The following is a 14313-nucleotide window of genomic DNA, read 5'->3' as shown; positions in this document are numbered from 1 at the left end:
GGTTCCCTGGTTGTCTCTCCCCACTCCCCACGTTACGCGCTGATTGGTCAGATGGCGCAAAGGCAAACAGCGTGTTCTGAGCGCAGGCGTCACCTCCTCAGGCTTCTACAGTGATGATGAACGGTTTCCATACAATACAACAGTAAAGTTTGTAGGAAACAGGTAAGAGAAAAATATGGTGTATATATATATATATATATATATATATATATATTAATAAGTTACTACAGGGTTATTTGTTTGATTCGATGAATTCTGAAAATAATCACGACGTTACAAATGCGTATACAGCTACTACATTTAACAAATGCACTGAAATTTAAAAAATACACTATTCTTGTATGCTATATATTTGTTTTGCCAACCATGCTAAGACCTTATCTTTGTCCTAAACAGGCAAAATGAAGCCTAACAAGCACAAAGCAACACATTCAGCTGAAAGGGAATTTGGAGGTTCTCTTGGTGAGCTACTATTTGTTGTATATATGCATTTATGTATGTGTCACTGTGTGGCTTTTGTGCCATTTGAGTTCATTTGTCCACCTCACCTGTCCAGGAGCCACCTGCATCCCTGTGTTCCTGCCTCTGACGGTTCTGTACCTGCTGAGTGTGTGTCGGTCTCCAGCAGCCAGTGTCCTGCAGTGGCCTCCTCCTCTACCCCCTGCAGTACACTTATGGGACCCTTTGGCCGTGGTTCTGATTGTAGGCTGGATCACCCTGCAGAGTTTTCTCTATCTGCTGCCCATAGGGAAGGTGAGATAGTGTATCATTCGTTTCTTTGAATGACAAATGAGGTTATTTTCTGAAGAGAGTATGTCAGATATTTAACTGATTTATTTGTTAACAGGTTTCTGAAGGATTGGTCCTCAGAGATGGATCCAGACTGAAATATCCCATTAATGGTAATATACGCTGTCTATCTGTTTGTAATGTTATTCAAATAATGCTAATAATACATTTAATGTCTTTGTGTCTTTGACACAAATTAAACGGGATGGTTTTTGTTGACACGATAATCTTTGACCTCTTGTCCTTGGTTTTACCACCTATTATATACAAAGTACGTAGAGTTCAAATTCCATTTGTCACTAAACTCTAGTTTCCCCTTAAATCTGGATAGTGCTTCATTTCTTTAGTTTAGCATAGTTTCATAGTTCAAGACTGCATTTTTACAATATAAATAATATATAGTTAGTTAGTACAGTTCTAAAGGAAAATAGTAAGCTTGATTGCTTAATTTAAATATTAATGATCTCAAATTATCAGGATAAAATATAAATACATGTACACTTCCGTTAAAAAGTTTGGGGCTAGTATGATTTTGAAGGTAGTTTCTTATTTTCACTAAGGCTGCATTTATTTGATCAAAAATACAGTAAAAACACTAATATTGTGAAATATTATTACAATTTAAATGAACTGTTTTCTATTTGAATCAATTTTAAAATGTAATTGATTCCTCTTATGACAAAGATTAATTTTTAGCAGCCATTACGCCAGTCTTCAGTGTCACATGATCCTTCAGAAATCATTCTAATATGCAAATTCGGTGCTCAAGAAACATATCTTGTTATTATCAATGTTGAAAACAGTTGTGCTGCTTAATATTAAACTAAAACCAATCTAAACCTTTTGAAAGGTAGTGTATATGTTTATCTTTGCATCTTATGATTGTGGATATGATTTGTAGATATGATTGTGACCTGATTTTTACATCTTTATTTCTTAGGTTTCCACGCCCTGAGCATTACTGCTATCCTGTTGCTAGTATGTGTTTGTCTGGGAATGCCATTCGGGTATCTGTTTGATCTGATTTTGCCTCTGGCTGTATGTGCCATCGGTGTGTCCTACCTGCTGTCTATGTACCTGTATATCCGCTCTTTCTGGGCACCTCAGCATGCATTATCACTTGGAGGAAACACAGGTTAGATAATAATTCCTGATATTTACAGTTATTGTCAGATATTCCGGATATGCTTCTACTTTGAAGTATTTGTCAACGCAGTTACATTGTGATTTGTAGGAAATCCTCTGTATGACTTCTTCATGGGCCGAGAGCTCAACCCTCGGATTGGAGACTTTGATTTGAAATATTTCTGTGAACTAAGACCTGGATTAATAGGCTGGGTAAGAGTCTCAACAGATGTTTACATGAACATGTTAATATGTATGTAAATATATGTGCTATTGTTTAAAAGTTTGGGGTTGGTACGTTTAAACAGTAATATTGTTAAATATTATTACAAGTTAAAATAACTGTTTTCTATTTTAAACATTACATTTTAAAATGTAATTTGTTCCTGTGATTAAAAAGCTGAATTTTCAGCATCATTACTCCAGTCTTCAGTGTCACATGATCCTTCAGAAATCATTCTAATATGCTAATATCTCATTTGAAACACCAAAGTATTTTTACCCACTTTCTCTCTTTTGCGTTGTTGTTTTTCAGGTGGTAATAAACCTGGGGATGTTAATGAAAGAAGTAGAGCTGAGAGGCTCTCCATCTCTTGCCATGCTGCTTGTCAATTGCTTCCAGCTCCTCTATGTGACAGATGCTCTGTGGAATGAAGTATGAGAAAACTAGTCTAATCTGTAAATATATACATACAGAGCCCCAAATACACACAACATAACCATTTTCCTTGTGTCTGCAGGAGGCTGTGCTTACTACTATGGACATTGTGCATGATGGATTTGGGTTTATGTTGGCATTTGGCGACCTGGCCTGGGTTCCCTTCACGTATGGTCTTCAGGCCATGTTTCTGGTTGTGCACCCACAGTCACTTAGTACTCTCGGAGCAGCAGGGATTATTCTTCTAAATGGTAATCTACAGCCTGTTTTTCAGCAATCTGAATGTTTAATGTTACCTAACTCTCCTATATGTAATCTTTCGCAGGAATTGGTTTTTACATTTTCCGGAAGTCCAACTCTCAGAAAAATCAGTTCAGAAGAGACCCCACACATAAAAGTGTATCACGTTAGTAATCACGTGTCTTTTGATATGCTACCAACTTTAAGTTTGTATTTAGTGAACATTGTTTATTTAGTGAAGACAGTTTATCAGGATCTAAATTGAAGAAAAGGGTGAATTTCTAACTGGAGACCAAATTATGGCTTCCAGACTAGCATAAATGAGTAATTTTCTCATCCTTTCTTTTCACTTGTAGACCTGGAAACTATCGCCACTGCAACAGGAAAGCGTCTCTTGGTTTCAGGGTGGTGGGGGTTTGTCAGGCATCCAAACTACCTAGGGGACCTTCTCATGGCTCTGGCGTGGTCCCTGCCTTGTGGTAAGTGATAGGCAAATTATTTGAACTGATGCCCCTCGTTTCAGTTGCATAGTTATCATTCCTTTAGCACTCCTGCACGATAATGATTTTTATGCAGACCAGGGTTGCCAGGGGCCTCATTTATAAAATTCTCCGTAGATTTCATCCTAAAAGTGTATGTAGGCACAAAAGCTCGATTTTGTGTACGCACAAAAGGAACGCCGGAACCTGTGCAAAAATCCCTTTATAAATCCCAGTTAGGGGAAGATTGTGCGTACGTGCATCTCAACCCCGACTCCTCCCCAAAATCACCATATATAGAGCTTACAACGCCAAGTTTTACTATGCATAACCTCATCTGCATATAATTTCCATGCACATTCCCATACACGTGACACCATGTTTAACACCGTCAAAGGTACAAGACATTAAGGAAATATGAGATACGGACTACAGATGCCATTTGTGCCAAACCTTTTTTTTTTTTTTTTGCTAAAATCCAATATCCTTATGTTTTAGAATAAATGTATCAAAATTTCCAGAAAAAAACAAAACTGTTTAAAAGTTATCAAATAAATATTTTAGAATAAAGTTATAAAGAATACAGTTGATCTCATTATTTTACACTGGCTATTTTTAGTGGAAACAGATAGGCCTATATTTATTGCAGTGTAAATACAATTGTCTGACTCGGCACATCACTGATGTATTTTAAAAATGTATTTTTTACTTCCAGTTGTGGATCCTTCAAATAGGGGTATTTTTCATATTGTTGTGGAGATGCCTTCACACGACATTAACACATTTGTGCCGCTGCGGTTGTACTGTAAGTTATTATCATTGGACCTATTCAAACCGGACAATTAATGGAACATTCGACCACTGAGTATCCAGCAGTGTCAATATTGACAATATTATGTCTAAAATGGAACTTACAAGGTTAACCTATTTAACTGATTTTGCTAAAATGGGAAAAAACAACAATCTTGCTCCTGTGATATTGTGATGTAGTTATATCATATGATATAAATATAAGATAAAAACTCTTTGGTGCAAAAATGCCCGTGTACCTTGAATTTTGGGGGCATATAAGTGGATACATCACACAGTGAAAGCATGAGTGACAAACTCAATGTCAGTTAAAAGAACATCGTTAAAACAATAATTACACACACAGAATGAACTTCGATTTACCCATTTGCTACTCCTTTTTCTTTCTTTTTGCATGCAGGAGACAGTATGTTGTACGCTGTTGTAAATGCATTACTTTTTAAGGATCTGCGGGAACCCTGGGCAAATCATCAAACTGTTAATGATTTTTAAACTGATATTTTTCTTCAAGTCATCAAATCATAATTGCAGTATAATTTAATAATTTGTTTATTCCAACTTTTTTTCTTAGGAGTGTCTCACATTCTGCCTTACTTCTATGTCATATATTTCACCATTCTGCTCATCCACCGAGAGGCCAGAGATGAGAAACAATGCAGAGCCAAATACGGACTGGCCTGGGACACGTACTGCAGACGAGTGCCCTACAGAATAATCCCGTACATTTATTAAGACTGACAGGTTGTTGTGAACAAGCAGTAAAAATGAAAAATATATTGTATTATTAAAAGCATTTTTATTATCATCAGTGTTCAGTACAATCTTCAAGTGTGGACTGCAGCATTAATGACATTTAAAGGCTCAACAAATGTTTTAATTCTTCAGACACAAACTTGTATACCTGTAATACAAATGTTTTTTTGTTTTTTTTAAATGATTACTTTTTATTTACAAATACATACAACACAATCACTCAATTTCTTCTATCAAAGCTCCTTTTCTTTTTCCCCGTTCCTTTTCCAAACATTTCTTCTCTCCCTCTAGTCTCATCCTCTCCACCTCCCTTCTCTCATAGTCCATCCACACACATCCAGCAAGACTCCTCAAAACTTTGGAATTCTCTTTCACCCAAGACTGAAAAAACTTGCACTTCTTTCCAGCTTGAAAATACATCCGCCTCATCTGCTCGTCTTCCTTAGGAACAGAAGCCTTTGCCTTGCTCAAAGCTGTGCGCAGCTGGGACAGAGCAGACAGTGAATATCCCACAGCATCCTCTCTGCTCTCTCCAGTCAGAATATGAGCCACCGCTTCCACAGCTCGAAGTGAAGCTAAAGGGTCCTCTCGATCAAAGTATCCTGCAGATACAGCTCTCATTCCAGCATCAAGAGCCTCAGAGACGGAGTTGAAGACCCGTCCGTCACCCAAACCCTCTGAGATGGCAAGCACCGCCTGACAGAACTCCAGCAACATCTCTGAGCTGTCTCCATTATAGAGACACAGCGAGAAAGTGTATCCATAAAGAGCATTGATCAGGTTGTATCGCACTAGAGGAGATGGGTTTGAAGATAGTGTGTGAAGAGGAGCAATTTTGGCTCTTATGGGAGGGATTGAGCTTTTTAGTGATTTGTCCGATTTTTCTTTATTGCTACTGAGTTTTTTAACATTGGCATTGTGCATTTCTTCTTCATTCTCAGACTGAAGTTCCTTGATAAGTGCTTTAGTATCTTTCTCATGCCGTTCCCACCAGGGGCTCCACAGGACAACAAGTCCACCAATGCTACCTTCTTTCAGCAGACTCTCAAATTTCTCCTTTTCCTGGGCTGACAACAACGACCAGAGTTCTTCCTCTGAAAGAGAGTCGATATCCAGGCCTGCTATCTTTTCAGCTAAATCAGCTTCCTCTTCATCACTCCCGTCTTCAATATCTTTGAGTGTTGCTAGTATTTCTTGTGCCTCATGACTTGTTTCATCCCCACTAGATTGAATCTCTGCTAACCGAGAAAGCAGCTCCAAAGCACGTGCATCTTTTTCGGTAACACTAGCTTCGTCTTCTCCCAGGTTCCTTAGTAAATTCTCCATTCCTCCCTCGCTCTCTGCACTCTGTCTGAGCCGGAGCAGAATTTCCTGCATCTTGCTTTTCCCCTCCTCATCTGAGACACCTTGGGATTTCAGTTCCTGCAGCACAGACTCTTTGTAAAACTCCTCTGAGCATGAAGAGTGATTTTGACTCCTGTAACAAGCCAAGCCGCAATATGGGACGTTACACCTCGGGCAAGTGTAACAGGAGGGTTTGGATAAGCAAAGCCCACATGGTTTGACTGCTGATGCAGTAGTTCCACCCTCTGTCCCATCATCAGGTGTCAGGAGAGCTTCAGAAATCCCTCTTTGGGGGAGCGCGATCCCATCTTTGGTGGTAATTGATTCAGAGTCTGTTTCAGGCCAGTCGCTGAGGTGCTCCTCCTTCGGTGCAATATCAGTGAGTAATGAACGAACGCACGCAGGGATTTTACGTCTAACAACAGGATCCATGCGCAGCTAATTTATAGGGTAGATTAGTATTAATGTTCAGATCTGCAATTAAAAGAAAAAAAAAGTCATCTTTAATAATTAAGTCTAATGTTGATAAAAGTCTAACTCTTCACAAAAGCATAACAGCTTCAAATCTATTACGTTACACATCAACATATCTCTTAATAAACGTTTTATAGTTTCTTACCTGAAATAATTCTGTGTATGCGCACTGTGTTTCCACACACGTACAAATATATTAAAAATTAGCAGATATTTCTTCATACCATGCTTTCGTACTAAAGCGTCACGTTAGAATAACGTTGCTCGTCGCAACATGATGACGTATTCGTCCCCTTGCTTTTCATGTGTCAAGACTGCGCAATATTTGCGCATGGTGTAAATACAAACCGTATTTCCTGCAAGAACTACCATGAAACCAGTTTTTTTTTTTACCGTGTTATTACTGTATATGCATAATTGTGTGATGTTTGCATTTGAACAAAAGTGCATGTATAATTAGACACAGATTTATATTAAGCCAGATAAAAGTATTATAAATAGGATTTAGTGAATACCTTACATTTATTTCAATCCTAAACAACAGGGACAACATGGAAACAGGTTTGCTATAATCAAAAACTCTTTAATACAACAACAAAACACAGATATTAAATTGTACACTAATGATAATTTACAGTTTGTCCACCTGTTTAAGGAGGAGAGAACACTATTATACATTTCCTCTCAGCCTTTGTATTGCAGTTCAGTTCATTAGCTGTGCCCACACCAAATTTAAAACCCCTTCTTCAATAGCCAGTCCTTCAGCTCTTTATCAAACTGCCCTTTAATTCTGATGGTCCCGGTCACTTCATTGACCTGCGTTGGAGGCTCTTTGCCTGTGAGCCCCAGCAGGAATTCCTTAACATCATTATTCAGGGCCTGGAAATAATCAGTTAATAAAAGAACAGGACTAATATATTACACATTGTGCTTCTACTAAGGTCTGTTCATTGCACTTACCCATATATCTCCCTCAATCTTTCTGAGCAGAGTGCTGTGCTGATTCCCATGCTTGATGTCCGAGTACACTGGCACATTGTGCATTCTGGAGCGACGGATCATGTAAGGCACTGAAGGTGGCGTAGCTGTATAATTAATGACATTAAAACAGAACTCCATGAATGAATGCTTTCCTGACATCAAAGATCAAACCACATCCACCCCTTAAAGCTAAAGCACCAATATTATGATTACATGCATTTCTCCATGTAAGGCAAAAACACAAGTGCGCTCACCTGATGGTGGGATCCATCCTGACGGTGCAGGACCTTCATGTTTAGGTGGAGCTGGGATGCGTGAAGGAGGAACAAGTCTCTCCACGAACCTGAACTCTTCTGTGGATTCAATAAAGCCCCTTGATCCTTCAGCAGGGTTGCTTTCCGTCTAAAATGAGACCAAACCGCTTTGTTAAATCACTCAGTTATGTTTCAGTATCAAGCTAGAATGACTGTTTGTTCCTCGTAACATTTCAAGAACACATCTATACTGTGACAGCTGATGCACCTGATTTTTACACTACCTGGATGAATAAAAAATGACTGCAATACTGACTCTCAAACAAGCTCCAGTCCTCAGTGAACGTGTGGCTGGATTAAAAGCTCTGTAAGCAGCTCGGCAGACCGTCAAAGACGTGCTTCTCGCGGAGGCGGCCATTTCTCTTTCCTCTGAGAGAGCGGAAGGACGTCATGGGTTTGAGTGAGAAAACTTTATTAACAACAAAAGAAAAATACGTACGGATAATATTTTCAAGATGACTAAAATCTACATTTTAACAATGTTATTTTCAATTCTAAGTAAAAAAATAAAATTGAAACGCTATATTGCAACCTGTGTTTTAGAAGCTGTCCAGAGGACTTTTATGTGGCTTTAATAAAATGCGCATGCGCAGGACAACACCTTCTAGAATCGCGTAAACATTGCGCAGACTTGATGTTGATGTCGTGTTTGGCGTTCATATCTGGTATCAGTAGCGATTTAGGTACGTGTTTCTAATATTTAAATAATAATATTGTTTATATTGTGCTGTTTGCAACGATTCCGTCAAGCGGATTACATATTTTAGTTCTGTTTTTTGAAGACTGAACATCATGCAGTTGTTTGTTCGTGGCCAGACTTTGCACTCTATTCATCTGAATGGCTCAGAGACTGTTGCCCAAATCAAGGTACTTTTTTTCTGAATTTTGTATGTAGTTAATAGCCCACATTTATAAGCATAGTTAATTTAGACAAATTTGAATAGGATTTGGAAATGATGTATTTAATTGTTTTGTTTTTTCAGGCTCAGATTGAAGCTTTGGAGGGCCTGGCATGTGATGATCAGATCATTTCTCTCTGCGGGGTTCCTCTGGAGGATGAGACACTGATGTGTCAGTCTGGGATTGAGGAGTTCAACACTCTTGAGGTCACATCGAGGCTGTTAGGAGGTAAAGATCTGATGAACTTAATTATTTTACATGCATTATTATATTAATTTGTGCTGACAGTAGGCAGAAGCAACTAGAAATTCTGTTTTTTTTTTGAGTAATTGATAGCTTATGATACATTATCTTGGTTTGGATGTTTTCATAAATATAACCTGTTCCCACCCAAAGGCAAAGTCCATGGTTCCCTGGCTAGAGCAGGCAAAGTCAGAGGACAAACTCCCAAAGTAAGATGCATCTCAATGTTCATGTACCATAATATTTAAAAAATATAATTTTGGGCATGTACTGGTTTATTGACTTTGTTCACTGTTGATTATTCCAGGTGGACAAGCAGGAGAAGAAAAAGAAAAGGACCGGCAGGGCAAAGAGAAGAATTCAGTATAACCGGCGCTTTGTTAATGTCGTCCCAACATTTGGCAAAAAGAAAGGACCAAATGCAAACTCATAATTTGCTCTTCAAAATAACTGTCAGTGTTCACTGCATTCCTGAATAATTCACTTTGGCTGACTAGCAGGACATTCCTGATGGGCAAAAAATAATATATTTTGGGCACTTTATATGCTACGATAATTTGAAAAGTATGTTATTACAATGATGTAATAAGCTACGTAATAAAACTGAATCACTTTGATGAAAGAAACAGGTTTTGTATGTTGCAAATAAAAACATTTAATGAAATATGATTGAATAACATTCTCATAATTATTTGAATTTAATAACTCTGCCAGTGTGGATTTGGTGATTTATTCAAAAGTCCATGTCAACATAGGAAGACCAAATTCAAAGCTATGCATTTCTTGTCTTCTTCCCCACTGGATCAAAGATCACCACCATGCCCCAGGCGGCCAAACCTGAGGAGAACAGATCAGAGTTAGTTCTGATTTCATGTCTGATAACAGAGAAGACATGAACGAGCTCACCTGCTGCAAACATCATCTGAACCACTGTGCCCAAAGACGCGGGTCCGCCGAGACGCACGACTCTCTTCGCATGCATGCCCACATATCCCCCTGAAGCCAGCAGCCCGCCGCCCGAGAGGACTCGGCAGCTCCAGCAGTCCCCAAACAGCGGCTTCTTAGTCGGCTGCGGTGTGACCGGACTCGCCTGCTCCGGTGGATTTGACATGTTTAGTTTGAAGTCTGTAATATCCAAGCGGACACGAGCACCAAAAGCTCCTTTGTACTGGTATCGGGCGTTTTTAAAAAGTGACGCTGTCTAATTTTCAAATAATTTGGTAACATTATTAACGCCCATACAGAAAACGGTCCACCAACTCCATCGCTATGAGCGATTTAGGATCCAGCGTGAAAAATATCGGTGTCACAGTGACCCTGAACACCGGAAGCGTTTAGCGTTAGTGCTGTTTTTGCATTCGTGCAAGTCATCGCTGTGCAAATATTGCGCAGACGCGATAACAGTGCGCGTAACGCTCATCATTTAGCGTATCGTGTACTTTATTAGAAATTGCTAAATATTAGCAAAACACACAAAACACGTTTAAAGTTTTATTTGCGACACAAACTCCATAAACATTTATAGAAATAAACAATGTGGTCTATTTTGGATCAGCCACAAGGCAGGTCATGCCAGCTTGTTTTTTTTGGAGCCAGGTCCACAACACAGCTACCGTTTTAGGATTACCTTTTCCAGCAAGGAAAACAAAAGTGCCATTCATGGCAGTGTCCATCAAGTGATGATTACCATATCACATGGTGCATTTGAAGATAATTTATTTTTAAACAAGTCACTGGCTTCATATTTAAACTCCCAGGCATCTACAGATTGCTAGTGGCATGTGAACACATTCCTTCATTTCTGGCCTCCATATCCACGCGCAATGTTGTCATTCGTCTCTGCAGCATCCTTTAAAACCTGAAGCATGAGGGCACTTCTCTTTCTGGTCTCCTCCATTCGGACGGGGTTGGCCTCTGGCAGATTCTGGAAAAATAGATGAAGAGATGGATCAGGACACAACTCAATCAGTCGTTTACAACTTTACATCATAACATCGGCTGCAATATAAATAATTTTTATAATATTCAACACAGATGTGTGATCCATGATGAGGATAAAAGCAACATGTGATACTGCTAATGTAGTTTTCTCACTGCTATAAATCAGGAGGCGTAAAAGTGACCAGAGGGAGTAACTATCACTATCAGTGTTAACTTACCCGCACAGCTAATAAGATATCAAGTGAAACCCTGCACGACTACTTCATGCAGATTGTTTACAATGACACGAGTCGTTAGTAGTCGTGAATGCAACCCCACGATTATGTGAGTTAATCAAATAGGTTTATGTTTCTCATTAATAAAATTGCACTGTTTCAGTACCTTTAACATTTCTCTTTTCCTCTCCTCTCCAGGTGAAATTATGGCCCACATGCCGTAGCCCACGCCGACAAGCCCGATCACCCCGATCGAGGACAGGACGGTCCTCAAACCGCTCATGGTGTGCACGAGCTCAACGCGAGCGTCCGACGCAGTAATTACTCGCGTGGTGTAAATGATCCAACTCCTTTGGGTCGCGAGAAATCCTAGATCAGTATACAACACACCGCACACTGTCAGACTCGATGCAGTGCATTGTGGGAGTCCTTCATTATACAACTTTTTAACCGGTTACTGGCAGATAGGTCAGTAAGGATTGTGGAAAAGGACAGGTGACGTCCGTTTAACTCTCACATAAGATTTATTATTTTGGGATGGTTTGCAGTTAATTGATAATATTATGTTTCCTATAAGTTAAATATTATTTGGTCATTTATTTATTTTACAATTAAGTCAATGCAAAATATAAAAAGAATGGAATGATAATGGTTTGGAAGGATCCAAATAATGTTCCTTCTTTCACACACCTTTTTGTAATGGGGGGATCCACAACAGGATTTTTTCACAAAATATTGGATGCAACATAATATAACATTTCTGGTTAAAATTACAATAATATTTTTTTTTTCTGAATTTACAAAAAACTGAATATTAATTAAAAAGATGTGAAATGTGAAAATATGTGACATATGTGAAAATAATCAGTGTTTAAATAAGTGGTTGTATGATTTAAAAAAAACACACAAAAAAACAGTTCACCCAAAAATAAAAATTTGCTGAAAATTTACCCACCCTCAGGCCATCCAGCATGTAGATGAGTTTGAGTTTCTTCATGGGAATAGATTTGGATAAATTTAGCATTACATCCCTAGCTCACCAATGGATCCTCTGCAGTGAATGGGTGCAGTCAGAGAGTCCAAACAGCTGATAAAAGCAGATGGATTATGGACCAGTATTTTGGGCAGAAGCAGCATTTTTAAGTCAAAAGACTTATGTAGATTATTGTGATGCTTTTATCAACTGTTTGGACTCTGATGGCACCCATTCACTGCAGAGCATTATATTATTATATTATTTTTATTATTTGTTTATTTGGATCCCCATTCATCCTGGGGCCCAACAAGTAAAAAACAAAATTACATTAATCCATAACAACAAAAACCAATACAATAAAACATACAAACCCAAATTTCATACATAACATCAAGATCAACAATCCACTTAGTACTGCACCATTAAATATTTACTATGTGTTTCCAGATCAATACTATCACTAGCACTCGCAAACCACGGATCACACACTGTAGACAGAGCAATCCTATCAACCTGCACACTTTGCCTATGTCTGCTAATACATTACTTTCTTTTTCTATTGGTCTCTGGAATTGTCAGTCTGCTGTCAACAAAGCTGATTTCATTTCTTCCATTACTTGCCATTCAAGGTTAAACCTCATAGCCCTGACAGAGACCTGGATCAAACCAGAGGACAATGTTATACCTGCAGCACTCTCCAATAATTTCTCCTTTTCCCACACCCCCCATTTGACTGGAAGAGGTGGAGGTACTGGTCTGCTCATCTATAATAATTAGAAATTTACTCCTTTACCATATCTGAATATCAACAGCTCCTTTGAATCACATTCGGTTACTATTACCTACCCTCTAAAAATCCATTTTGTAGTTGTTTATCGTCCTCCAGGATCACCTGGAGCTCTCAACCTTTCCCGAGGATGGTACTCCCTTAGTCTTACTTGGAGACTTCAACATCCACCTAGATAAACCTCAGGCTGCAGACTTCCACACTCTGCTTGCCTCTTTTGATCTCAAGAGAGTGCTAACTACGGCTACTCACAAATCAGGCAACCAACTGGACCTTATTTACACACGACACTGCTCCACTGATCATGTGCTGGTTACTCCACTGCACACCTCAGATCACTTCCTCCTCACTCTTAACCTCAACATGATTCCTGACACATCACATACCCCTCCACATGTCACTTTTCGACATAACTTGCGTTCACTCTCTCCCTCCCGGCTATCTGCTATGGTTTCATCTTCGCTTCCTCCCCCTAAACAGTTTTCCACACTACAATCTATCAAACACATTTTACCAGCAAACATACACTCATTCACATCCTTCTCTCCACTCTCTGAGGCAGAAGTCTCTAAACTCATCCATTCCAGTCATCCTACTACCTGTCCGCTTGATCCTATTCCATCTCATCACCTTCAAGCCATTTCTCCTGCAGTTGTAACTGCACTCACTCACATCGTTAACACATCCCTTCACACTGAAATTTTTCCATCAGCATTTAAACAGGCTCGTATAACTCCACTTCTTAAAAAACCCACTCTTAACCCAACTCTTTTAGGGATCTATAGACCGGTTTCCCTTCTTCCTTTCATTGCAAAAACACTTGAACGAGTTGTGTTCAACCAATTCTCTGTCTTTCTCACACAGAACAACCTCCTGGACAGTAACCAATCTGGCTTCAGAAGTGGACATTCGACCGAAACTGCCTTGCTTTCTGTTGTTGAAGCCCTAAGACTTGCAAGAGCGGCTTCCAAATCTTAATTACTTATCTTGCTGGATCTGTCTGCTGCTTTTGATATGGTCAACCATCAGATCCTCTAGTCAACTCAATTGAGAAAGGGCATCTCAGGAACCTCACTCCAGTGGTTTGAGTCTTACCTACTATCGTTTCAAACACTTTACTAAGAACTGGCAATAAACTTATTGGTCGACTATTTGCACCACTAAAACTCAGTGCTGCATTTTTCTGTAAAGAAATAAACTTTGCTTCTTTCCAATCTAAAGGGAAAATCCATTTTTTAATACTGATATTAAAGATGTGGCAAACTGGTTCCACCAAACAACTGG

General features: G+C 39.1%; 6 protein-coding genes across 7 annotated transcripts; 2 read left to right on the top strand and 4 right to left on the bottom strand.

Annotated features, from left to right (window-relative positions):
* The first annotated feature begins 41 nt into the window (after window positions 1-41).
* LOC306865568 (delta(14)-sterol reductase TM7SF2-like) lies at window positions 42-5076 on the top strand. Of its 2 annotated transcripts, XM_079410258.1 has the most exons (11): window positions 42-162; window positions 397-462; window positions 557-753; window positions 848-902; window positions 1730-1924; window positions 2024-2127; window positions 2450-2569; window positions 2655-2823; window positions 2898-2978; window positions 3169-3291; window positions 4673-5076. In XM_079410258.1, exons 2-11 carry the CDS (start codon window positions 402-404, stop codon window positions 4831-4833), a joined length of 1266 nt encoding a protein of 421 aa, XP_079266384.1. In that variant the 5' UTR covers window positions 42-162; window positions 397-401; the 3' UTR covers window positions 4834-5076. The 2 variants fall into 2 exon arrangements, with proteins under 2 accessions (XP_079266384.1, XP_079266385.1); XM_079410259.1 differs by lacking the exon at window positions 2898-2978 and having other exon boundaries at window positions 4673-4924.
* Window positions 4637-6960, bottom strand: LOC306865567 (zinc finger HIT domain-containing protein 2-like). The gene is made up of 2 exons (XM_079410257.1): window positions 6818-6960; window positions 4637-6672 (listed from the first exon to the last, which is right to left on the bottom strand). Exon 2 carries the CDS (start codon window positions 6628-6630, stop codon window positions 5071-5073), a length of 1560 nt encoding a protein of 519 aa, XP_079266383.1. The 5' UTR covers window positions 6631-6672; window positions 6818-6960; the 3' UTR covers window positions 4637-5070.
* A 211-nt stretch (window positions 6961-7171) lies between these two features.
* On the bottom strand, window positions 7172-8332 carry LOC306865636 (large ribosomal subunit protein mL49-like). Its single transcript, XM_079410356.1, has 4 exons — window positions 8224-8332; window positions 7908-8055; window positions 7633-7757; window positions 7172-7551 (listed from the first exon to the last, which is right to left on the bottom strand). Exons 1-4 carry the CDS (start codon window positions 8323-8325, stop codon window positions 7405-7407), a joined length of 522 nt encoding a protein of 173 aa, XP_079266482.1. The 5' UTR covers window positions 8326-8332; the 3' UTR covers window positions 7172-7404.
* A 220-nt stretch (window positions 8333-8552) lies between these two features.
* LOC306865716 (ubiquitin-like FUBI-ribosomal protein eS30 fusion protein) lies at window positions 8553-9782 on the top strand. Its single transcript, XM_079410474.1, has 5 exons — window positions 8553-8650; window positions 8750-8834; window positions 8951-9095; window positions 9264-9319; window positions 9418-9782. Exons 2-5 carry the CDS (start codon window positions 8760-8762, stop codon window positions 9541-9543), a joined length of 402 nt encoding a protein of 133 aa, XP_079266600.1. The 5' UTR covers window positions 8553-8650; window positions 8750-8759; the 3' UTR covers window positions 9544-9782.
* A 42-nt stretch (window positions 9783-9824) lies between these two features.
* Window positions 9825-10427, bottom strand: LOC306865717 (distal membrane-arm assembly complex protein 1). Its single transcript, XM_079410475.1, has 2 exons — window positions 10017-10427; window positions 9825-9947 (listed from the first exon to the last, which is right to left on the bottom strand). Exons 1-2 carry the CDS (start codon window positions 10219-10221, stop codon window positions 9883-9885), a joined length of 270 nt encoding a protein of 89 aa, XP_079266601.1. The 5' UTR covers window positions 10222-10427; the 3' UTR covers window positions 9825-9882.
* Window positions 10428-10530: 103 nt separating this feature from the next.
* On the bottom strand, window positions 10531-11740 carry LOC306865718 (ubiquinol-cytochrome-c reductase complex assembly factor 3-like). The gene is made up of 2 exons (XM_079410476.1): window positions 11433-11740; window positions 10531-11034 (listed from the first exon to the last, which is right to left on the bottom strand). Exons 1-2 carry the CDS (start codon window positions 11547-11549, stop codon window positions 10906-10908), a joined length of 246 nt encoding a protein of 81 aa, XP_079266602.1. The 5' UTR covers window positions 11550-11740; the 3' UTR covers window positions 10531-10905.
* Between the last annotated feature and the right edge of the window lie 2573 nt (window positions 11741-14313).

Source organism: Barbus barbus (assembly GCF_936440315.1).
Source record: "Barbus barbus genome assembly, chromosome: 47".
Classification (NCBI taxonomy): domain Eukaryota; kingdom Metazoa; phylum Chordata; class Actinopteri; order Cypriniformes; family Cyprinidae; genus Barbus; species Barbus barbus.
The sequence above is the reverse complement of the archived record's forward strand: the minus strand, read 5'-3'. Positions and strand labels throughout refer to the sequence as shown.

Coding starts and splice junctions, on each gene's coding strand:
- LOC306865568 (XM_079410258.1), top strand. CDS start 402: ATGAAGCCTAACAAGCACAAAGCAACACATTCAGCTGAAAGGGAATTT. Junction 903..1,729: donor ACTGAAATATCCCATTAATG/GTAATATACGCT, acceptor TTTATTTCTTAG/GTTTCCACGCCCTGAGCATT. Junction 2,824..2,897: donor AGGGATTATTCTTCTAAATG/GTAATCTACAGC, acceptor AATCTTTCGCAG/GAATTGGTTTTTACATTTTC.
- LOC306865567 (XM_079410257.1), bottom strand. CDS start 6,630: ATGGATCCTGTTGTTAGACGTAAAATCCCTGCGTGCGTTCGTTCATTA.
- LOC306865636 (XM_079410356.1), bottom strand. CDS start 8,325: ATGGCCGCCTCCGCGAGAAGCACGTCTTTGACGGTCTGCCGAGCTGCT. Junction 8,056..8,223: donor GGACTGGAGCTTGTTTGAGA/GTCAGTATTGCA, acceptor GTCTCATTTTAG/ACGGAAAGCAACCCTGCTGA. Junction 7,758..7,907: donor AGGATGGATCCCACCATCAG/GTGAGCGCACTT, acceptor TTAATTATACAG/CTACGCCACCTTCAGTGCCT.
- LOC306865716 (XM_079410474.1), top strand. CDS start 8,760: ATGCAGTTGTTTGTTCGTGGCCAGACTTTGCACTCTATTCATCTGAAT. Junction 8,835..8,950: donor AGACTGTTGCCCAAATCAAG/GTACTTTTTTTC, acceptor TTGTTTTTTCAG/GCTCAGATTGAAGCTTTGGA. Junction 9,320..9,417: donor TCAGAGGACAAACTCCCAAA/GTAAGATGCATC, acceptor TGATTATTCCAG/GTGGACAAGCAGGAGAAGAA.
- LOC306865717 (XM_079410475.1), bottom strand. CDS start 10,221: ATGTCAAATCCACCGGAGCAGGCGAGTCCGGTCACACCGCAGCCGACT. Junction 9,948..10,016: donor TCAGATGATGTTTGCAGCAG/GTGAGCTCGTTC, acceptor TGTTCTCCTCAG/GTTTGGCCGCCTGGGGCATG.
- LOC306865718 (XM_079410476.1), bottom strand. CDS start 11,549: ATGAGCGGTTTGAGGACCGTCCTGTCCTCGATCGGGGTGATCGGGCTT. Junction 11,035..11,432: donor GGAAAAGAGAAATGTTAAAG/GTACTGAAACAG, acceptor CTATTTTTCCAG/AATCTGCCAGAGGCCAACCC.